The following is a 17121-nucleotide window of genomic DNA, read 5'->3' as shown; positions in this document are numbered from 1 at the left end:
TCTCGAGCCTTAGAGCAGCAAGTGCGCAGCCTCGCGGCTCCGCGGCAGCGGGGGAATACAGGATTGGAGGGCCTAGGGAGCAGAAGAGCCTAACAGGACAGGCGCAGCCGCCGCAGCCAGGAGTAGCAAGAAATAATCAGCGCTTCCACCTGCTTGCTCGAAGTGAATTGCGAGCACTTGACAGGTCCTCTGCTCGCTCCTGGCATGTTGAGAAGCGGCCTCGGGTGTAAAGACACCGAAGAGGCCCCGGCGAGAGGGAGTCCACTAGCTACTTCTGGAGAGGAGGCGCGTAGCAGATACAGCTGGAAGAACCTGGGCTCTGCGAGCAGAAGGACAATTCTAATAAGCAAACTCGAAAGTCACGTGCAGAATGGGAGGGGAGCCATCTGAGCTGCCAGGGTCTAGCTTGGGCGGTCTCTGCTCTAGAAGCTAGCCACCGGTTTCCTCCCGAACATATTTAATATTCCATATATGCGCTTATTTCCAAAAAAAAACCGTCTGTTAGAACACCCCGCCCCCTTGGGGCGTAGCCCAAGTAACACGGGCATGCAGCTTCGGCTGCCACGACGACTTCGATGCGTTTCACTTGGCAAACACAAAAAATTCACTAATTGGTACGAATGTTACATATTTAACTATGGAATTACTCGCGTTTTTAGGCCGTAAAAGCCTGACATAGACTGGCCTTCTCGTCCTCTCCTTCATTCGAGATAGCACACAGACGCCTGGATACCAGCACTCAACGCCCAAGGAGACGAAGAAACCGCCTGTAGGGACTCAATGCCATAACTGTCGACTCACGAAGCTCACAGGCACACTTGCACTGTATTGTGCACTCTGCAGATGCACAGCATCCCATCGCGCTTGCCTAGAATCCTTAGGCCGTCAGGTATCTCCCTTATTTTAAATATGCGCTTGTAGGTACGTTGCAACGCATAACTGGACTGTTGCTATCTTCGAAAACATATAAAAGCAGCTCACATTGCTCACGCAAACCACCATACGCCATCGGTCTTCAGCCCCTAGTGCATGGGGGCAATACATTGGGAGGAAACTGTTATGGCGGAACTCGAAGACCTTAGCAACAGTAGAGAAAAACAATGCTCTCTTGATGTGTGCATGGGTGAGTAGTGCAGATGCAGGGGATCTCTAACCTGTCTCCGTGGGTCCACAGTTGTTAGTAGTTAAAGCTGTGACAGCACTCTGTGGGAGAGTTTTATGAAAGCGGCATTCAACTAGAAACAGCTGCTGAGTAAAGAACGACTCTTTGGCAATGATTAATGAAACAGGTACTGATCAGTACTGCCCTGAACTTCACGCTTGCTAGGAGGTTTGTTTTGGTCATGCCTAACACAAAATACTTTTTGGTAATCACGTGCGCATCTATTTCAATATACCTCAGCTGCATTCGTTATCGAGAGCATTATTGTTGCCTCTAAGGTCTCTTCTCAGCTATAATGGGGAAACGTTTTTCTTCAGTGTTGGGGTCCGTGGACACGTAGAGTGTTGGAATAACGGTGCCGCTGCCCCTCCACATATTCCGACATGACGAGCAGCCTCTGACACGGCATCGACATTATTCTGTAAAGTACTGCAAGGGAGTACTCCAAGAATATTTCTGTGCTTACGTGAGGCAGAACACAATGTGGGCACGCACACACCTGGTCGTGCCTCCCTTTTACGCCAGCATGTGTGCATTGATCTTACGCACAGCAGGAGACTTAGCAGCGTGGAAGGAGCACGACAGGTACTGCGTAGTCCGTTCGGGCGGTCTGTAACTCCCCTCTGCAGTTACACCATCATGAAAAGTCTACAAAGGCACAACGCCGCGGGAGTAAACTGCAACTTCTGCAGAATTGGACCTGAAAGGCTCCAAAAAGCGCTTGAAAGAGTTCCGGTCACTTATTGTGGTTGTGTTCCTAGGTGCCGAAAACCTCATATAGCTGTCATGACTGCCTTTGTCCAGCCGCTCTGCTGCTTAAAGAGGCACCTTAAATTGGTTCGCAAATTTTCAAACCACCAAAAATAGTGGAAACGCTGATGGCTGGTACTTACGCTAACGACATGCGGCTCACGAAAGCGCAAGCACCCGCTTGTATGCAAGCAGAAAATCTGCTACATGAGGAGCTACTTGACCAGCACATGCCCGCACAATGCATGTGTGCGTGTGTGGGGTGTGTGTGTGCGCAATGCGCAAAATGATGTAATTCATATATCCTATCAAACAATGTATGTATATGTCCCTTCGTTCGATAGGAAGGGACAAGCAAAGCACCTACACTGTAATGCCGCATGCTAGAGACGCACAGAGGTGCTCAACGAAAGGCAAACGGTTCATGCGCAACATGCTTTCTCTCGAAAGAGGAACGTGCTTGTGACTGTAAGCCTTTCTGACGTCAATGCAAGTTGTTTTCTATAGTCCAATGTAGAGCCTTCCAACGCCGGACATGGGCTATATACGGAATTCCGGGGGCTAAAAGAGGCTCCCACCACTCACTTGTGTTCGCGTACACTCCACAGAACACCTTAAGTTGGGTACGACTCGTGACGTTTCTGCATGCAGCAGTATGTATCACATGCGTTCAAGTGCGTGCGCATGGCAGCTCATTCGATTGGGTGTTGCGGCGCGGCGGAGATGCGGTGGTGAAATGTGCTGTCTTCGTCTTGAAACTGGAAGTACGCCCAAATTCCGATGAGAGCGACCAGAAATATCGCAATAAAAACACCCGTAGAGGGAGATCCTTTGGCAGCCTTTGGCACACAAGCACACAGACACAGCAAAGTGCTAACAACAGGCTCTGCCCGAATGCCGCCTCACACGCGTGAAATATACACAGGATGACCATGACTCCAGGAGGCGTCGCGAATGCGCCAGCATAGCATTTGACACGGAGATTGCTGAGACAATAGTGGAGTGCCACTCTGTGCAGAGGACGGAGGGGCCTGGGAAGAAAGACGTGGAAAGTTTCCAAGACGCTTCTAAAATTGTTTCAGGGGAACACAGATGAGCAGTTCCGTCTTTCAACCTAGGGTCTAGAAATTTAAAGAAGCATTACCGAAACAACGCAGCGTTCCGCTTTTGCCTCAGGCTTGCATCGTCGAATATTGGTGGCGCCCTCAACCCTGCCGATGATGTACTCATCGGCCATAATGCGAGCTTCTAAAGAATGTCCAATATCCTCGAAGGCATCTGTCGCGTCTCGGCCTGAGAAACCAAAGCAGCGAATACTGGGGAAGCTTATGAACAGAAGTGACCTTCATGCGCTGAGAGACGCCACGGAGTCCACAAATTAATGGCTGCGAAGCAAGGGCACGCGGCGTGCACGCAGTAGGCAGATGCAGCTGCTAGAAGGCCAGGGGAGAATAAATAGGAGGAACTGATGAGTAAGAAAGCGTACAGCATATCTTGCGGCAAGGTACATACATTACATGAGAAAAAGGCACCACGGTACAATTGCTGGAAGGCGCAGTGTGTGTGCGTGTGTGTGTGTGTGTGTGTGTGTGTGTGTGTGCGTGTGTGTGTGTATTTTTTTTGTAAACTCGAGAGTGCGGCACAGCCCTGGCCCATGTAGGTGCGATATGGGCGTTAGAAGTAAGGAGACGTGTGTTTTCAAGCAGACCTGCAGTCTCAATAATGATGTGAGATCCTCCTGGATGCTTGTTCAAGAACTTCGTCAAGTCATAGACCAGGCCATGGAAGACGCACCAGCAGCTCTCTGCGCTCGTGTGTTTTCGTATCTCCTCCCACGACAGCTCGGGCAGCTTCATTAGGTCCTCCATAGTGCTCCGTTCCTTAAAAAGCGCGTTGAACCTGCAGACTATGGAGAGAGGAGCGGAAAGGGTCCTCTTGCACTAGAGGGTGCCAACACGCCTTGTGAAGAGTGGCAACAGCACCAGAGGAGAGGGAAATCTCGAGAGAAGCGCGGAATACACACATTGAATACATTAGACACAGAAGCCTCGAAGTTTAAAGATGATACACGGGTATTAAAGAACCTGCTTGCCTTCGGTATCCGTCTTCGCGGGTGCAGGGCTGTGACTCGGGTTCGGGGGCCCTGGCTGGAAGAATGGAGTTTCAAAGTGGAATCGACCAGATAATCACGAGCGTAAGTAGCACAATACGGGAAGAAAGTAACGGCTAAAGCAACATTGAGGTAGTCTGCGTGGATATTCATAGTAGAGGCATCTACCACGGTCTTCTGGCACAGCAACAGACCTCGCACTCAGAATTGTCTTGGCCTCCCAGTGTGTCACAGGCATAGTCCTCATGCAGTTCTCTTATTTACAGTGGATGTGGGCACCCCGTTAGATGCAAAGGTCAAGGGTGTAGTTTTCAGAACGCAAACGGGCTGTCAGGCAGTCCCGTGTCTGCTCTGTGTTGCATATCCGATACAGCTCCGATCTCGTCTCTGGACCTCCGTCCGTGCTGTCTTCGACGGCTCAGTCAATGCATGGAATGCTCGAGGGCATCTCCGTTTCGTTTTGTGTCTTCGTGGGCTGTTCTCTGCAGTGAGGCCGATCCCGCTGGCGCAGGCGCATTATCTCCCCCACACCGCCGACCGGTGTCTCAGGCCCGAGCATGTCTTAGCAGAGGCTGGAGTCAGGCCTCACCACTGGACTGATTATTGAAGGGAAGTTCGGCAGGGCAAGGCGGAAGCGCGCACGTCTCCCGCGGCTTAGCAGCGCTACCCGTCGCAACTGTCTGTGGATACAGCGCTGCTCTGTGTAAACACACCAAGGCGTTACAATGGGCACGCGACAGCGAAAGGATAGGAAAGGAGGTGCAGCTGGCAACAGCGATCCTCGAGAATCCAAACAACAGTCACAGCAAGCTGCAGTGTCTGATGACTGCGCGCCGTCCAAAGACCAAGGGCCGCCTCAGGGGTTCTCCATGAAGCCGGATCTGAAGGATCTCGGCAAACGCAGTACAAGTACCTTTGCTAAAGCAGCAAGCCTCGACCTTGGGGGTGAAGACGATGGCTTGATCTGGTGCGTCTTCTTGCATTTGTTCAGGCACTTCTGGGCCTTTTCAGTTGGCTGCGCATGTAGACTTGTGAAGGCTTCTTGCAATACCCTTCATCGGTGTTTGGTATTCTGCTGTTGGCGAGCTTCTCGTCCTGCTTAGGGATCGGGGGAGTCGGTTCCTCTTCGTGTACAGCACGTGCAGGCAGTCCGGAGGAACGGGCCTTATGTAGTTTAGAGGTGGGAGGGAAGGGGGAGGGGGGGCAGGCAGATGGCAGACTACGCTGCTGTGACTAAGCTCATGCCGCCTATGGGGTTCCTTTTGCTTCCTGTGTTAAGCCGTATGAATGGCTGCATTCGCTTAAGGAACGTCAACTGCACCACCTAGCATACGCTCAAGAGGCACAGGGATACGGAGGAAGCCAGTGAATGAGCAGGGCGTTTTTTTTGAAAAGGGGTAGCCTGGGGAGGAAGTTGAGCGCCTCTCGGAGGCAGGTGCATGGCTATGTGCATGCATTGCGCTATCCGGGAAGTCCAGCCCGCGATATTGTGCGCAAATGCGTTTTTCTCAGGTCTGCCTCGAAGAGATCTCCCTTGGACGTTGCGGTAGATCAAGAGCGCCTCCGCAAGGAGAAGGAACGGAAGAAGGCCAAACGAGAGCAAGTGGGTAGACGCCACTCAGCTACTGGGAACACGAGAGGAGGGGCAGAGGGGGGAAGGGGTCAGCGCGGATGGTGTGCTGCAGTGCGTTGCTGCCTGCATTGGACCCAGCCCAGAGTTCAGCTGCCATGGTCTTGCAGATTTTTCGCAAAAGCTCTCCGAGCGCTTCTATTTCGAACTCTGCTACGTGTCTGGTGCCGCAGGAGCGGGCAAGAGGAAACAGGGAGGGCTTCGGGAAGCAGAAGAAGGGGGCGAAGGGCCTCTCGATGTCTGGCTTGCAGCTGAAATTTCCTGGGTGGGATGTTCGCTCTCGGCTAACGACTTGGCTAATGTACTTCTTCGTGGCTGCTTCGATTCTCGGTGGGAACTCCTGAGCACCTTCCGTTCACAAGCAGGCTCTCCCGAGCCGGTAACAGTCCTTCTTGCGACGCTGCTCCATGATGCAATGTGACGCCGCATCTACACAGGCTGCAAATGCAAAGGGCTGCTAAGCTCCATGACGAAGGAAAGCGGTGCCTTTTGGAGGCACACCTTCAATTTCCTTTCTGCTGCCTTTATTACCCCCATCTGCCCCTGTGCGTTGCATTGCTGGCGACGCAGGCATTTTTGTGCTTCGCGCCCTCGAGGAGTATTACTCGATGGACGGAGATGTCAGCGGAGAGCAGCGGCTCCAGCATTTGGCTTCTCTTGGCCTCGAAGACGGTGCATTAGAAGCCGATATTAAGAGGGCCTATAGAACCCTTTCCATCCGGTGGTAGGGAGGTGGCTTCTGGCCTCACTGCGTCTCTTCTGCCCCCGTAGTTCAAGTGCTGATGATCTGAATCGAGATGCATTCTGAGAGTCTCACAGAGACTTCGAGTGCAATCTCTACGGCTTTTATTGGTGTGCCTTCTCGCTTCCACGCCGTCGTCAAGAATCGCGGTTGAAAACTTGAAACACGGGAAAGAATTGTTTTATTTAAGGTGTCTACGACGATTGTGGAGTGCGGCCTGCCTCAGGCATCCGGATCGAAATCCCAACTGCGGAACAAATTGCCAGCAGCGCTTTCATGAGGTGGCGACTGCTTACGAGTTCCTTATGCGCCAGCAGCGGCGAGAGAAGACTGGGGAAGAAGGGGTCGACATGCGGTCTGAAGGGGCAGAATTTTTTGACGGATCAGAGGGACTTACAGGCGTGAAGGTCACTTCTCAAGGCATTGCGGATTTCTCGTCTCTAGGACCTCATGAGGTGTTTCTGCCGACAGCAGACACCAAGAATGTATGGTCAATCATGGTAAGCAGAGTCTTGGTGTCTCACGGGCAGAGTCAAGGATAGCAAGAGGAGCTCGATGGCCTTCCCCTGCGCCGCGCATAAACATGCAGTTGCCGCAGATGACTGCACGCAGCAGTAGCCTTGCTTGCAACCGGACACGAGAACTCCTCTTCCCTGCGGGAGAGCGAATTCGTGCTCGTCAAGATTCAGTGTGCTTCTACTAGGCCTCCATTTGGACGTTCCAAGGATGCGCGATTTTCGGGGTGTCGGCTCCGCTGCATGCGTTCTTTTTTCAGATTCACCAGGACACAGACGATTGGAGTAAATCGGTCTACGAGATATGGCAAGAGTCATGTGCGTGTGCTCCCCCTCTTTCGATCATTGGCCTTATTTCCTCTCGCCCCTTTCTGCGCATGCATGATGCATGCACTCGTACTGTATGTACATGTACACGTTGCTCATACTATGTACATGTACACGTTGCTCATACTTCCGCGCACCTCCGAGACTGCGGCCTTCTCGGAGCGGTCGTGCTGCAGCTGCATGGCTTCTCGCGCTTCGCAGTGTTTGTCTCTAGTTTTTAATAGTGAATTATCTCGCATGTACTCAAACAGGTACTTCTCCTGTGCGAGGGGGCCTGGCGTCTGTAAGACCCTTCCACAGCCACCCTCGCATCGTTTCTCGTTTGCGTTGTGTATGCGCCCCTCAGACCGGGCATTGGGCAAGTATGTGAAGTTTGGGGTGATCATAATTCGAGGAAGAAGCGGCAAGGATGTACTGAAGAGACTGCCAATCAACGTCAAGTGCGTTTCCGTGACTGTGCACCTTAATGCGCTATTGGGGTGCCCCATGCGTCTAAATCCAAAGAACGCCACTGAACAGGTCGTTAGGGGGGACTTTGTGCTGCAGATTTGGGGTATTCCAGGAAGGGAGGGACGGGAGCACAGCTGTTGATCGCGAGTTGCTATCGCCTTGAAGGATTAATCAGGCTGCCACTCAGTTCCTCTTAGGTCTGTCTTGCGTTCTTCTGCTTTTTGCTGCTCTTCCGGGATATGTCTCGTGGTCTCTCTATTTCCTGCCTTTCTCTGCTGCTGCTAAATGCCGCAGGATCTTCCCTGCTATTTTGCTGCTAACAGCTGGCATGCACCCGGAAGTACGTGCACTGTTCTAGGTGGCCTCTGTGGCACCCTTTCCTTGAGGCCAGTGCTCAGTAGAAGAATGTTTAAATTTTAGCCTTCGTTCGTGCTTTTGTATTTGCCGCGGCGGATGCAGGCAACTAAGCAGCAGCTGTGCATACTTGCTGCGGCAGGCGGAGTATTTGCGCCGCACGATTTGCCCTACATATGTGGTCTGCGAAATACATGCGTTTTTTTGCAGCAATATCCAAACATCATGCGGCCTTCAGTGGAGTCTCTGAACCGCTTTATTGCGGACGCCTTCCCCTCCAGTGTTGATATAGTTGAGAGCGGTTAGTAGTCAATCAACCTAAGCAGTTAGTAGAGTGAACACAGCACACAAGGCGCATGTGGCGCAAGCCGCCAAGCATGCTGGCGTGCTAGCCGCATCTAGCTTTGCGCTGCCCTTGGCTATAGCAGGGAGCAGGCAACCCTGTAGTGGCTAAGGCAGTGGTTTGAGCCATTCGCCCTTTGGTCTCCGAGCCCGTTCGTTTAGACGGAGGTTGCAAGACGCCGTGCAGTCAGACGCCACGGACTGGCTGCCAGGTCGTCTGACATGCGTCGAGGCACAGCAGGGGGGAGGAGTGAGGATTTGGCTTTTTGCGGAGAGCTTTGCATACACGGCGCAGCTTCGTGTAGTTTGTGAATTTTCGCTGTGTTCAGCTCATGCGTTGAGATCGTGGCTAGCCTCTCCGCCTTCTTCATCGCAGCCTTTGGCTGCTCAGTACAAAGCGGTGCTGATTCCTTCTGCTGGCTCAGCGAGCAAGCCTTCTCTCCTTGTAAAGCACGCGGCGTTTGTGAACAAGCAGCTCATGAGTTTCTGCTTTCTCGCAAATGCAAGGTCGGTCTTATCACGAGAAAAGGAGGCGGTAATCGCTGTCCTCAAGGATCCACCCGCATGGATCACTCCGATTTCGGCACAGCCCACCGCCTCCAGCGCGCTGAAGCTGCCCGTTCACATGAACGACCTTCAAGAGGAAGCGCTCGAACAAGGCTCTAACCTTCTGCTCTTCATGGATGAAGGCAGAGGCGTCTCTCGCGTGCAGGCTGTCCTTCACACTGTTCGCTCGAAACTGCTGAATCCTGCGACGTCGCTGTCTCTTGCGATAGATCGCTTCAAGGAGGTAGGCTGAACGGCGAGCGGTTTTTCGTGCTTGGCGAAAGCCCCGAGAGAGAGAAAAACTTTTCCTCCCTGTTTGGTCACTCTCAGAGTATCTATGTGCTGGATCTAGAGGGCGTATTGCACGTGAAAACTGCTGCTGCAGAGGCTTGCAGGGGCACTCCAATTTTCACCGTGATGGACGTCGACATCTGTGCGTCTTTGCCGCGACCCCACGTCTGTCTGGATGCGTTTGCAGGCCTTGCAGCCGCTGCTTTACCAGCAGAATAGTGCGTCGCTTTGCAAGAGCTCACTGCAGCGCCAAGTCTTTTGCCTTGTGGTTCTGGAGCCGGCAGAAGACGTTTCTAGAAGCGACAGCCCGGAGGGCAGCACCAACCAAACCCTTGATCTTGAACGCATGAAAGCGCTTTTGCAGCTTTCCAAAAAGAAGTATTTACTGGGTACGTAAAGACGAGGCGCTCAAATGCACAGGGTGTGGCTCTTCGAGATGGTGCTAATTCAAGTCAGGTTCTGTTTTCATCCTGCGTAACTCCGAGTCTGTGAACGGGGATTTGTGTACATGCAAGTGGATGCCTCGCCCCCGGTCTAGGGGACTCGTCTTTCTAATACGCGCACCGCACATGTAGAGCAAGCGTGCAAAGCAGAGTGTAGAGGTGGTGCTATGTTAGCTGCTTGTTGCGCGTAACTTCTAACGATCAAAGCTCCAAGTCAGCCCTCCGATGTGTGTTCCTTACGGTGTACGTGGTGCCCCAGAGAATCCGCAGAAAGATATGGAATTAATTTGGGAGCGCGCAGTGCAAACGGCGAAGATGCACGAAAAGCCGCATGCCCAGAAGGACGCAGAGGACGCGGATGAAACGAGCACCTCCACGAACGAACCGGAAGATGTGCATATCGTACAGCCAGACAACACGGAAGAAGATGTCATACACATTCAAGTGGTATGTTTTAGCCTAAACACCCACAAAGTTTCCACCTTTGCTTTGGGGGGAGAAGGCGAAATTTCGCGGCGAAATGTTCCTTTTCTCTCACTCCCAATATTACTGAAGCGCGGTACAGAGATCCTGTTGAGGGCACACGGCAATGCTGTTTCCCACACAATCCATCCCCAGGCTTTCTTTTCCAACGGTGGTGTAGGCAGCTGCTGCATTTTCGGAGAACATTTGCACTGCTCAATGGGGAAGTGAGAGAGTGCTTCCTGGTTTGGAAATACAACAAGCAGAGGGGTGTGCGGGATGACACTCTGGCCCTGCAGGTCCGCGTGTCGGTGGGAAAGCCCGCTGCGGCGCAGTCTCTGCCAGGCCTACCCAAGGAAAGCCTGTTATTGCGAATGGTCAAGGAGGAACTAGACGACACTCCCGTCTTTTTGCTGGACCTGGAGAGCTCCCGTGTAGCAGCGTTACCTCCGCTGTATGTGGAGGAGACGGGGAAAGCGAACGAGAGCAAGGAGAACGTGTACAAGCGACTCTATCAGGCCCTTGAAGACCTGAAGAGCGCCACTGATGACGAGGAGGAAACAGGCCTGCTGTCTTTTTCTCCACTGCCAGAGTACTGTTCTGGACAAAACTTTGCAAGACAGTGTCTGGCCAGTGTACAAAACTCTTGGTGGATGCTCCTTAGTGCTGGGTGGTGGCTGCAGGTAAGAGGCCGGAGTTTAGTTCAGGGCTCCTCAGTGTGCTAGGTAGCAGCTTAAAATTGTATCGCGGAGCAGGGTATTATGTTTGCCGAAGTATTAAGGGATGAGAGGCCTTCAATTTTATGGAACCTATGCTGCGGCATCGGCTCGGTAGCTTTAGGTCTTTTGGCACTCATATGCCCATGCGCCTGTGTCCCAGATCCTACTGCTGCTTTGCATCGGAATAGCCACATTTATGTTTTGGAACAAGATTACAGCTGAGGTAGGGCCACGAACAAGAACAAATGCGTGACTCCAGCAGTTCAGTCACGCTGCTGCTGCATCCTTCAAGTGGTTTATGCTTCCGAGTTCGCACTGCTCACGTGTTACAGAGTCAATGGGTTGTGGCTTCCTGTTTTGTATTCTGCCTTCAGATGTTCCTGTGTGGCATGGTGCTGTTGTCGCTTGGCATCGGCGCGTGGTCAGCAATTCAACCTCTTGTAGGTTATGTTTTCAGAAATATTTAACCGATTCCCCCTTTGTAAATGCACAGAGCCGGTGGAGTATAACTCTCAGATCAAGCTGAGGCCATTGAAGGTCAGTGGTTTTCGTTTCATGGTCTCTGTGCGATCGTAGCAACGTGCTGCTCTGCAGCTGTTCGAATTACCCGATCTTACATAGAGCGTGGCATCGAGCTAGTGACCTTTATCATATGCTGTTTTACCAATATATCCTTCAGTAACGGTATATAGGCAATGTTAACGATACCATATATTTTTATTAATAAGGAGCAACAACTGTCAGGCCAGTGGGCAAAGCTAGTGTTCCACGCACTTCGCAGCATATTCGTCGGAACTCTACTGCGGCTGTAGCCGCTGTTGCGCTTTTCTTCATTTTGTCCTCTATCATAGACTCGTATTATTGCCGGTGTAATCCGGCGTGGTATGTGCGGTCAGTTCTTGAACCGTTGTGTGTTGCCGGCTAAATAGTCGTAAGAGCTTCCGTCAGGCTTGGCACATAGCTGTCGTGGCGCAGTTAGATTCCTCGAGCACTCGATAGTGGTTTTGCGAAGAAAATGAATAATTACTTGCATTCCAGTCTAGCTAGAGATGCATTTGCGGACGAACAGAGGTTCTATGTATTAAGCCATAGGGAATGAAATATTTACGGTTTGACAGTAGAGCATTGTACTGAAGAGGGCTGAAAGATCTAAACTGGTGCAGAACGAAGGTGCATGGTGTAGCACTACGCTGTGCAACGCGGACGATGAGTGAAAACGTTCGATAGTCACGGGAATTTGTTGCTAGGTGTGCATCCTCAGCAACATGTAGCTGATTAGTTCACGTTTATATACTGTTTTATCTCCAGTGTATGGCAGTGTATCTTTTTATTTACAAGGCGTTTCCGTGCCAATGGTGATCTGCTTACCTTGGGGCATGAGGAGGTATCTTTCGGCAAGTTATTTGCGAAGGCATTCGGGTTATACCTCCCCCCTACTCCTTTCGTGTACACGGGCTAACTGAACGGTTCCTAATAAAGCATTGTACTTTGTGAGCTCTGAGTAGTGTCAGGAACTGGGGAATTCGAATGATCAAAACACATGAACCAAAAAGTCGGGTCCAGTCGACCGAGGGAGGACGATGCATGGTATCGAACAATACCAGAAACAGATAAACATCCAGATCCATCCTGTTCAAAGTATTAGCGCATCAGCTGTCATGGCAATCAACCTTTAATATCTTTTCCGTTTGTTTTCCGATCGTTGCTTGATGCCCCTAGATTTGTCCATAGGGACGGACCGGTGGCCTCTGGACGTTGTCCGCGTCGCGTGTCTTCTGGAATTCCTTCCTTACGAGATGAAAACTTCCCGTTTAGTATGGAGAAAATTGCAAATATATAAAATTAAACGCCGAGTTCGATCTCAGGGCAATCACGGATACTCCATTTATGCAAGTCGTAGTCCGCAGGCACAAGACCTCCCGCTGTGGCGCACTCTGAAGATCACGGCGAATTCACATCCTTCTTCTCTTGTCCCCCATAATCTTTCGTGACATTGAATTCAGGCCTAATTCTTGGTGCCATATGCTTCACATAAGCAAGCGTCTCCCATTTCGAGCGTTACCCCGCTGCGGTGTGTAATTTGCTGCTTCGGAGCATCGCCTGGTACTTGAGGTTTTTCCCCGGGTGTTTCGGAGGCGTTGCCATGCTGAATAGCTTGCATTTTTTCCATTTAATCTACCCAGAATACTTTTAAACTCGTTCCATCCGGCTGAGGGAGTCAGGAGCAGCTGCAACACACAGAAAGAAGCATGCCGCTGTCTGCATTCTACGCTTCTGGCATTTACCGACTTTGAGTTTTGCGTTTCTCGGGGTCAGTACGGAACCAAACGATCTGCAGAGTCCTTTAATTTTTTTTGGGCTGGTGTGCACTGGGGAGCCTACCAGCCACTACATTTCGATGAGGCTCGCACAGGAATTTTTTTTGTCCTGTGTGTCCCCATTTTGCGTCAAATCACCACCCTGATTTCTCGGTCATTTCTTCGCGGCCAACCCGCAAACAACCACTGGCACAATGGATCCGCATTTGCGCTCGAGCTGTAGCTCCAAGGCAGGCTCCAAGGCACCCCATGGACGGCGGGAGCACTGTGTCTGGACAGCAGATGTGAGAGAACGCCGCTGTTCTCTCGAGTCAAACACAAATTGTTTGGTAGCAGCACGGTCAGATAAGGCAAAATCTGTCCTTCTAGACGAAGGCCCGACAGGGACCCCCTCCGTGCAGTTGAAAACACAAAGCGACCCAGAGAAGGGAAAAATGACCACCTGTACAGGCAGTGGCATCGCTCGTAAGGCGTTCCCCTTGCTCTTCTGCGGCCCTATGCTGAAGCCCTTTAAAATTAAGTACCTTCCTTACACAAACGCCGCGCCATCCTTTTGCTTGTCTTCGACTATAACGCCCGTGTGTGTGTGTGTGTGTGTGTGTGTGTGTGTGTGTGTGTTTGTCCTTTTAAATGCAGTGGAGAGCGATGCCGTGTCTCCAGCTAGCTCCAAGAGGCATGCCATCGAAAACGAGCGCTCTAAGTGCCTCTTTCCCAATGCTTTGACATGTGGTCAGGGCAAACCACAGAGCACCTCGGTGGGGAGCCGAGAACAGATTGCGAACACGGGAATGGGTTCCATCGGCAAAGACCCCAGTCGTGGCGTCGAGCAGCGGCGTCTGAAGAGAAATTCAGCGCTGAACTTCGCCCCGAAGAGAGAGGCCTGTAGCGGCGGAAATAATGCAAGGAGGGGGGGAGTTGAGAGTTCACGCTGGACGCCTTTGCGCCGCATCTCGATAACGCAAGGCAGTGCGGCTAGCCATAGGCTCGTAAAGTGTGTGCGACGCCGGCTCTGCCTTTTAAAGCAGGCGGTGCTTGAAAGGCCTTGGAGATCTGACATAGCCCTCCAAGTGAGGAGCGAGCGCTTGAGGGCCTCCCTGCTGGGGACGTCAAAAGAGGTGCAGCGCGTCAGCAGGCAATACTCGAGGGCACTACTAAAAAAATTGGCTGCGGCTGGGCGTTCTGGGAAAGCCGTGGCGAGCTGGAGGGCACACCAAGTACTGACGGCCCTCCAAGAGGTGCGTGGTAGCGTGTTGCAGCCGGCGAGGCGGAAGCTTTGGGGGCTTAAGCGGCAGTGTAAGACGCTCCGTCCCCGAGTTGCAGCGCGCATAGATCCGGCAAGGGAAGGCCGAATGTGTGACACAGGAGCGGAAGAACACGGCTTCTACCGCTGCCGCGGGATGGCTCTCAAGGAGGCCTCCCTTTTCTTGGGGGCGGCAAGTAGGGGCCATCCTTCGCCGAGTGCACCACGATCTGCAGAGGGACAGAGCGGCTGTCGCCTTTCAACCCCTCAAGGTCACTTCGCAGCAGTTCCCTCCACGCCGCCGCCTTCTCAGGGGAGTCGTGCCTGCGATGGGACGGTGAGGCAGTGGAAAACAATGTCTGCACAATCCTCGGCCTTCCCAGTTCACTTGGCGGATCCTTGCTCGCAAAGTGCAGTTTCCGGAACCTCGCGTGGAGAATCGAGGCGGAGCTGCACTCCACCTTGCCAGGAAGGACCTCCGGAGTGTCTTCAGAGAGCGCGAAACGCACTGCTCTTCCAGGCGCTATCGGCTCACGCTGCTGAGACGGCCGACGCCTCGCCAGAGATGACGGCTCCCCCTAACAACGCTGAGAGGCCAGAAAGCCAGAACGGCCTCAACAGCCCTCCAGCGGAAGGCCTTCAAGCCACTGGTGACAAGGAGGGGGAGAGCTCCGGAGAACTGGAAAATCCCGATTTGTGCAAGGCCAACAGTTGCAACGAATTCGAACAGGTTCTCAAGACGTGGCAATCAAAGGAACTGCACGTCATGGCGCGGAAGCGCCGAGGCTTTTACTCTGCATCTTCTGCGCAGGACCCTTCTCACCCTGCGGCAGCTCAGGCGGACAGTACTGAGGCGAATGTTGCGGCAATATTGGCTTCCTCGGAATGCGTAGTAGGCGGTACGGATGCGATGAAGGATCCCGCAGAGGACACTGCAAATGCCTCAGGAGAAACGCACGTGAGAGAAGCTCCCATGGCAGAACAGGCAGAAGCACCAACGCCGCTTGCCTCATCGCCTCTGAGTGAACCAGCACAAGCGGTGATAGCCACATCGCCACCAGCTGAAACTCGCGCGGCAGGAACCCCAGCAGACGCATCGCTACCTGCTGATGCGATAGTACACGCCAGAACACCGCCAACCTTGCTTCACACTGCCAACGAGAGCCTTTCCGAGCTAAAACCAGCGATTCCCTCTGATCCTGCAAATCTGGAAAGCGCCGACGAAAAAGAAACCGGACTTTGGCTGGGGATGGAGGGGGCTTGTGAACACGGAGACGATGAAGCTAGCTCGAGCAATACGAGTGCGCTGGCAGGCGTAGCCGGACTAGCTCGTGAGGGCGAAGAGTTTGGAAAAGGCAAGGGAGAAGAGGGAGGGCGAGAGCTCTACAAAAAAACCACCATCGCAAAACAAGAGCACCGCCAGTTTGCGTCAAGTGCGATGCTCCCGACCAAGTGGGAAGTGTTCGCGCTGTTCTTGGGAGCCCTGTTCACCTATGTACTGGTTCTGCTGTGCACCAGGGGCGTGCCGCACGCCATTCTTCTGCTTTTCTGTTGCCTCTTCGGGCTAAGGATTCGCGCGAAAGGCAGCGGTAGCACCAGTGGTGGCAGCTACACGGCGCTGTGGCTTTTACTGCTGCAGTTGATGCTGATTGCAGCCTTGTGCATTGTGAGTCTCATAAAGGAAGTGGCAAATACAAACCAGATGCTTCGACAGATCAATGATAATACTCTCTACGCCGCGGATATTCGTATCAGTAAGTGCACTGTTGTCTCTGTGAGCGATCGCTTCGGGGCACATAACCTCTTTTGCCCTCATGTTGCCTCGGAGAAAGATACTTTGTTGTACCAGCGTCGGGTTTAATAAGCCGAGGTTTTTGATTTGGTTGCTGGGTACCACAAGCGTTTTTGTTTTCAACCCCCCAGTGGACACGAGTTCAGAGTTAGAAGAGGGCAAATGGAATGTTGTGGTGCTGCCTGTTCGTGTGGTGGTGCGTACAGCCAGCACGTTGCTCTTTGTGGCTCTCTCGTTTGCGGGGTTCCTTCTTGGCTTTATCATTTTGGGATATTTGGGCTTCAGCAGTTTCTACAGCTTTGTGTTTCAGCCCATTGAGTTGTGCCTCTTTGGGAGCTCAGATATCCGCAGTTCCAACTTCGGCGTACAGGCGACGGCTGCCATCTGCCTGTTTTGTCTTGGTGGCTACGGCACGAGCGCAGGGCTGTTGCTGTTTTTGGCCCTTGTAGTGACTGGGGGTCGCCTCGTCGTGAATGTATTTGTGATGAAGGAAGGAGACAGACTAGAGGTCAAGGAATTGGGGACCAGGAGGAGGCTCACTCGCTGCTTCCTCGCGAGTTCACTGCTGCAAATTGCAGCTCAACTGGGCGCCGTTGCTTTAATTTGCTGCACGGGGCACTCTGGTGTACAGCCACTGCAGCGGCAGGCAGCGAAGGCCATCTTGGGGGTGACCGGCTTTTGTTCCCTCCTAGATGTCTTGCTCCTTGCAGCTCAACTGGCCGCGTTCAAGTGTGACTGTCCAAAGCAGACACTAGGCAAAGCCGCAGCCATCCTGTTAGCTGGGGGCCGCTTCGATGCACCATCAGCTTATTTGTGCATTGCTGGACGCCTCGAGGTGCTTTGGGACGAGGAAGCTGCTGCTTACACAAGCACGTAAGGAAGCGCATCCCATTGTGTGTAGAGCGCAGCGTGCGCACCAGACTGCGGA

The 17121-nt window shown here is 52.7% G+C and overlaps 3 protein-coding genes across 3 annotated transcripts; 2 read left to right on the top strand and 1 right to left on the bottom strand.

The window, feature by feature from the left end:
• Window positions 1–2604: 2604 nt before the first annotated feature.
• Window positions 2605–3780, bottom strand: LOC34617983 (cytochrome b5). Its single transcript, XM_026333836.1, has 3 exons — window positions 3621–3780; window positions 3073–3205; window positions 2605–2773 (listed from the first exon to the last, which is right to left on the bottom strand). Exons 1-3 carry the CDS (start codon window positions 3778–3780, stop codon window positions 2605–2607), a joined length of 462 nt encoding a protein of 153 aa, XP_026189621.1.
• Window positions 3781–4747: 967 nt separating this feature from the next.
• Window positions 4748–11310, top strand: LOC34617982. The gene is made up of 14 exons (XM_026333854.1): window positions 4748–4989; window positions 5535–5625; window positions 5829–5995; window positions 6191–6376; window positions 6621–6894; window positions 7170–7227; window positions 7583–7676; window positions 7981–8026; window positions 8251–8341; window positions 8712–9172; window positions 9407–9608; window positions 9922–10109; window positions 10424–10807; window positions 11218–11310. Exons 1-14 carry the CDS (start codon window positions 4748–4750, stop codon window positions 11308–11310), a joined length of 2577 nt encoding a protein of 858 aa, XP_026189639.1.
• A 3248-nt stretch (window positions 11311–14558) lies between these two features.
• Window positions 14559–17070, top strand: LOC34617981. Its single transcript, XM_026333853.1, has 2 exons — window positions 14559–16155; window positions 16904–17070. Exons 1-2 carry the CDS (start codon window positions 14559–14561, stop codon window positions 17068–17070), a joined length of 1764 nt encoding a protein of 587 aa, XP_026189638.1.
• Window positions 17071–17121: the final 51 nt, after the last annotated feature.

Source organism: Cyclospora cayetanensis, unplaced genomic scaffold (genome assembly GCF_002999335.1).
Source record: "Cyclospora cayetanensis isolate NF1_C8 unplaced genomic scaffold, CcayRef3 CcayRef3_contig_31, whole genome shotgun sequence".
Taxonomy (NCBI): domain Eukaryota; phylum Apicomplexa; class Conoidasida; order Eucoccidiorida; family Eimeriidae; genus Cyclospora; species Cyclospora cayetanensis.
Note: the sequence above shows the minus strand (reverse complement) of the source record. Positions and strands in the feature narration are given on the sequence as shown.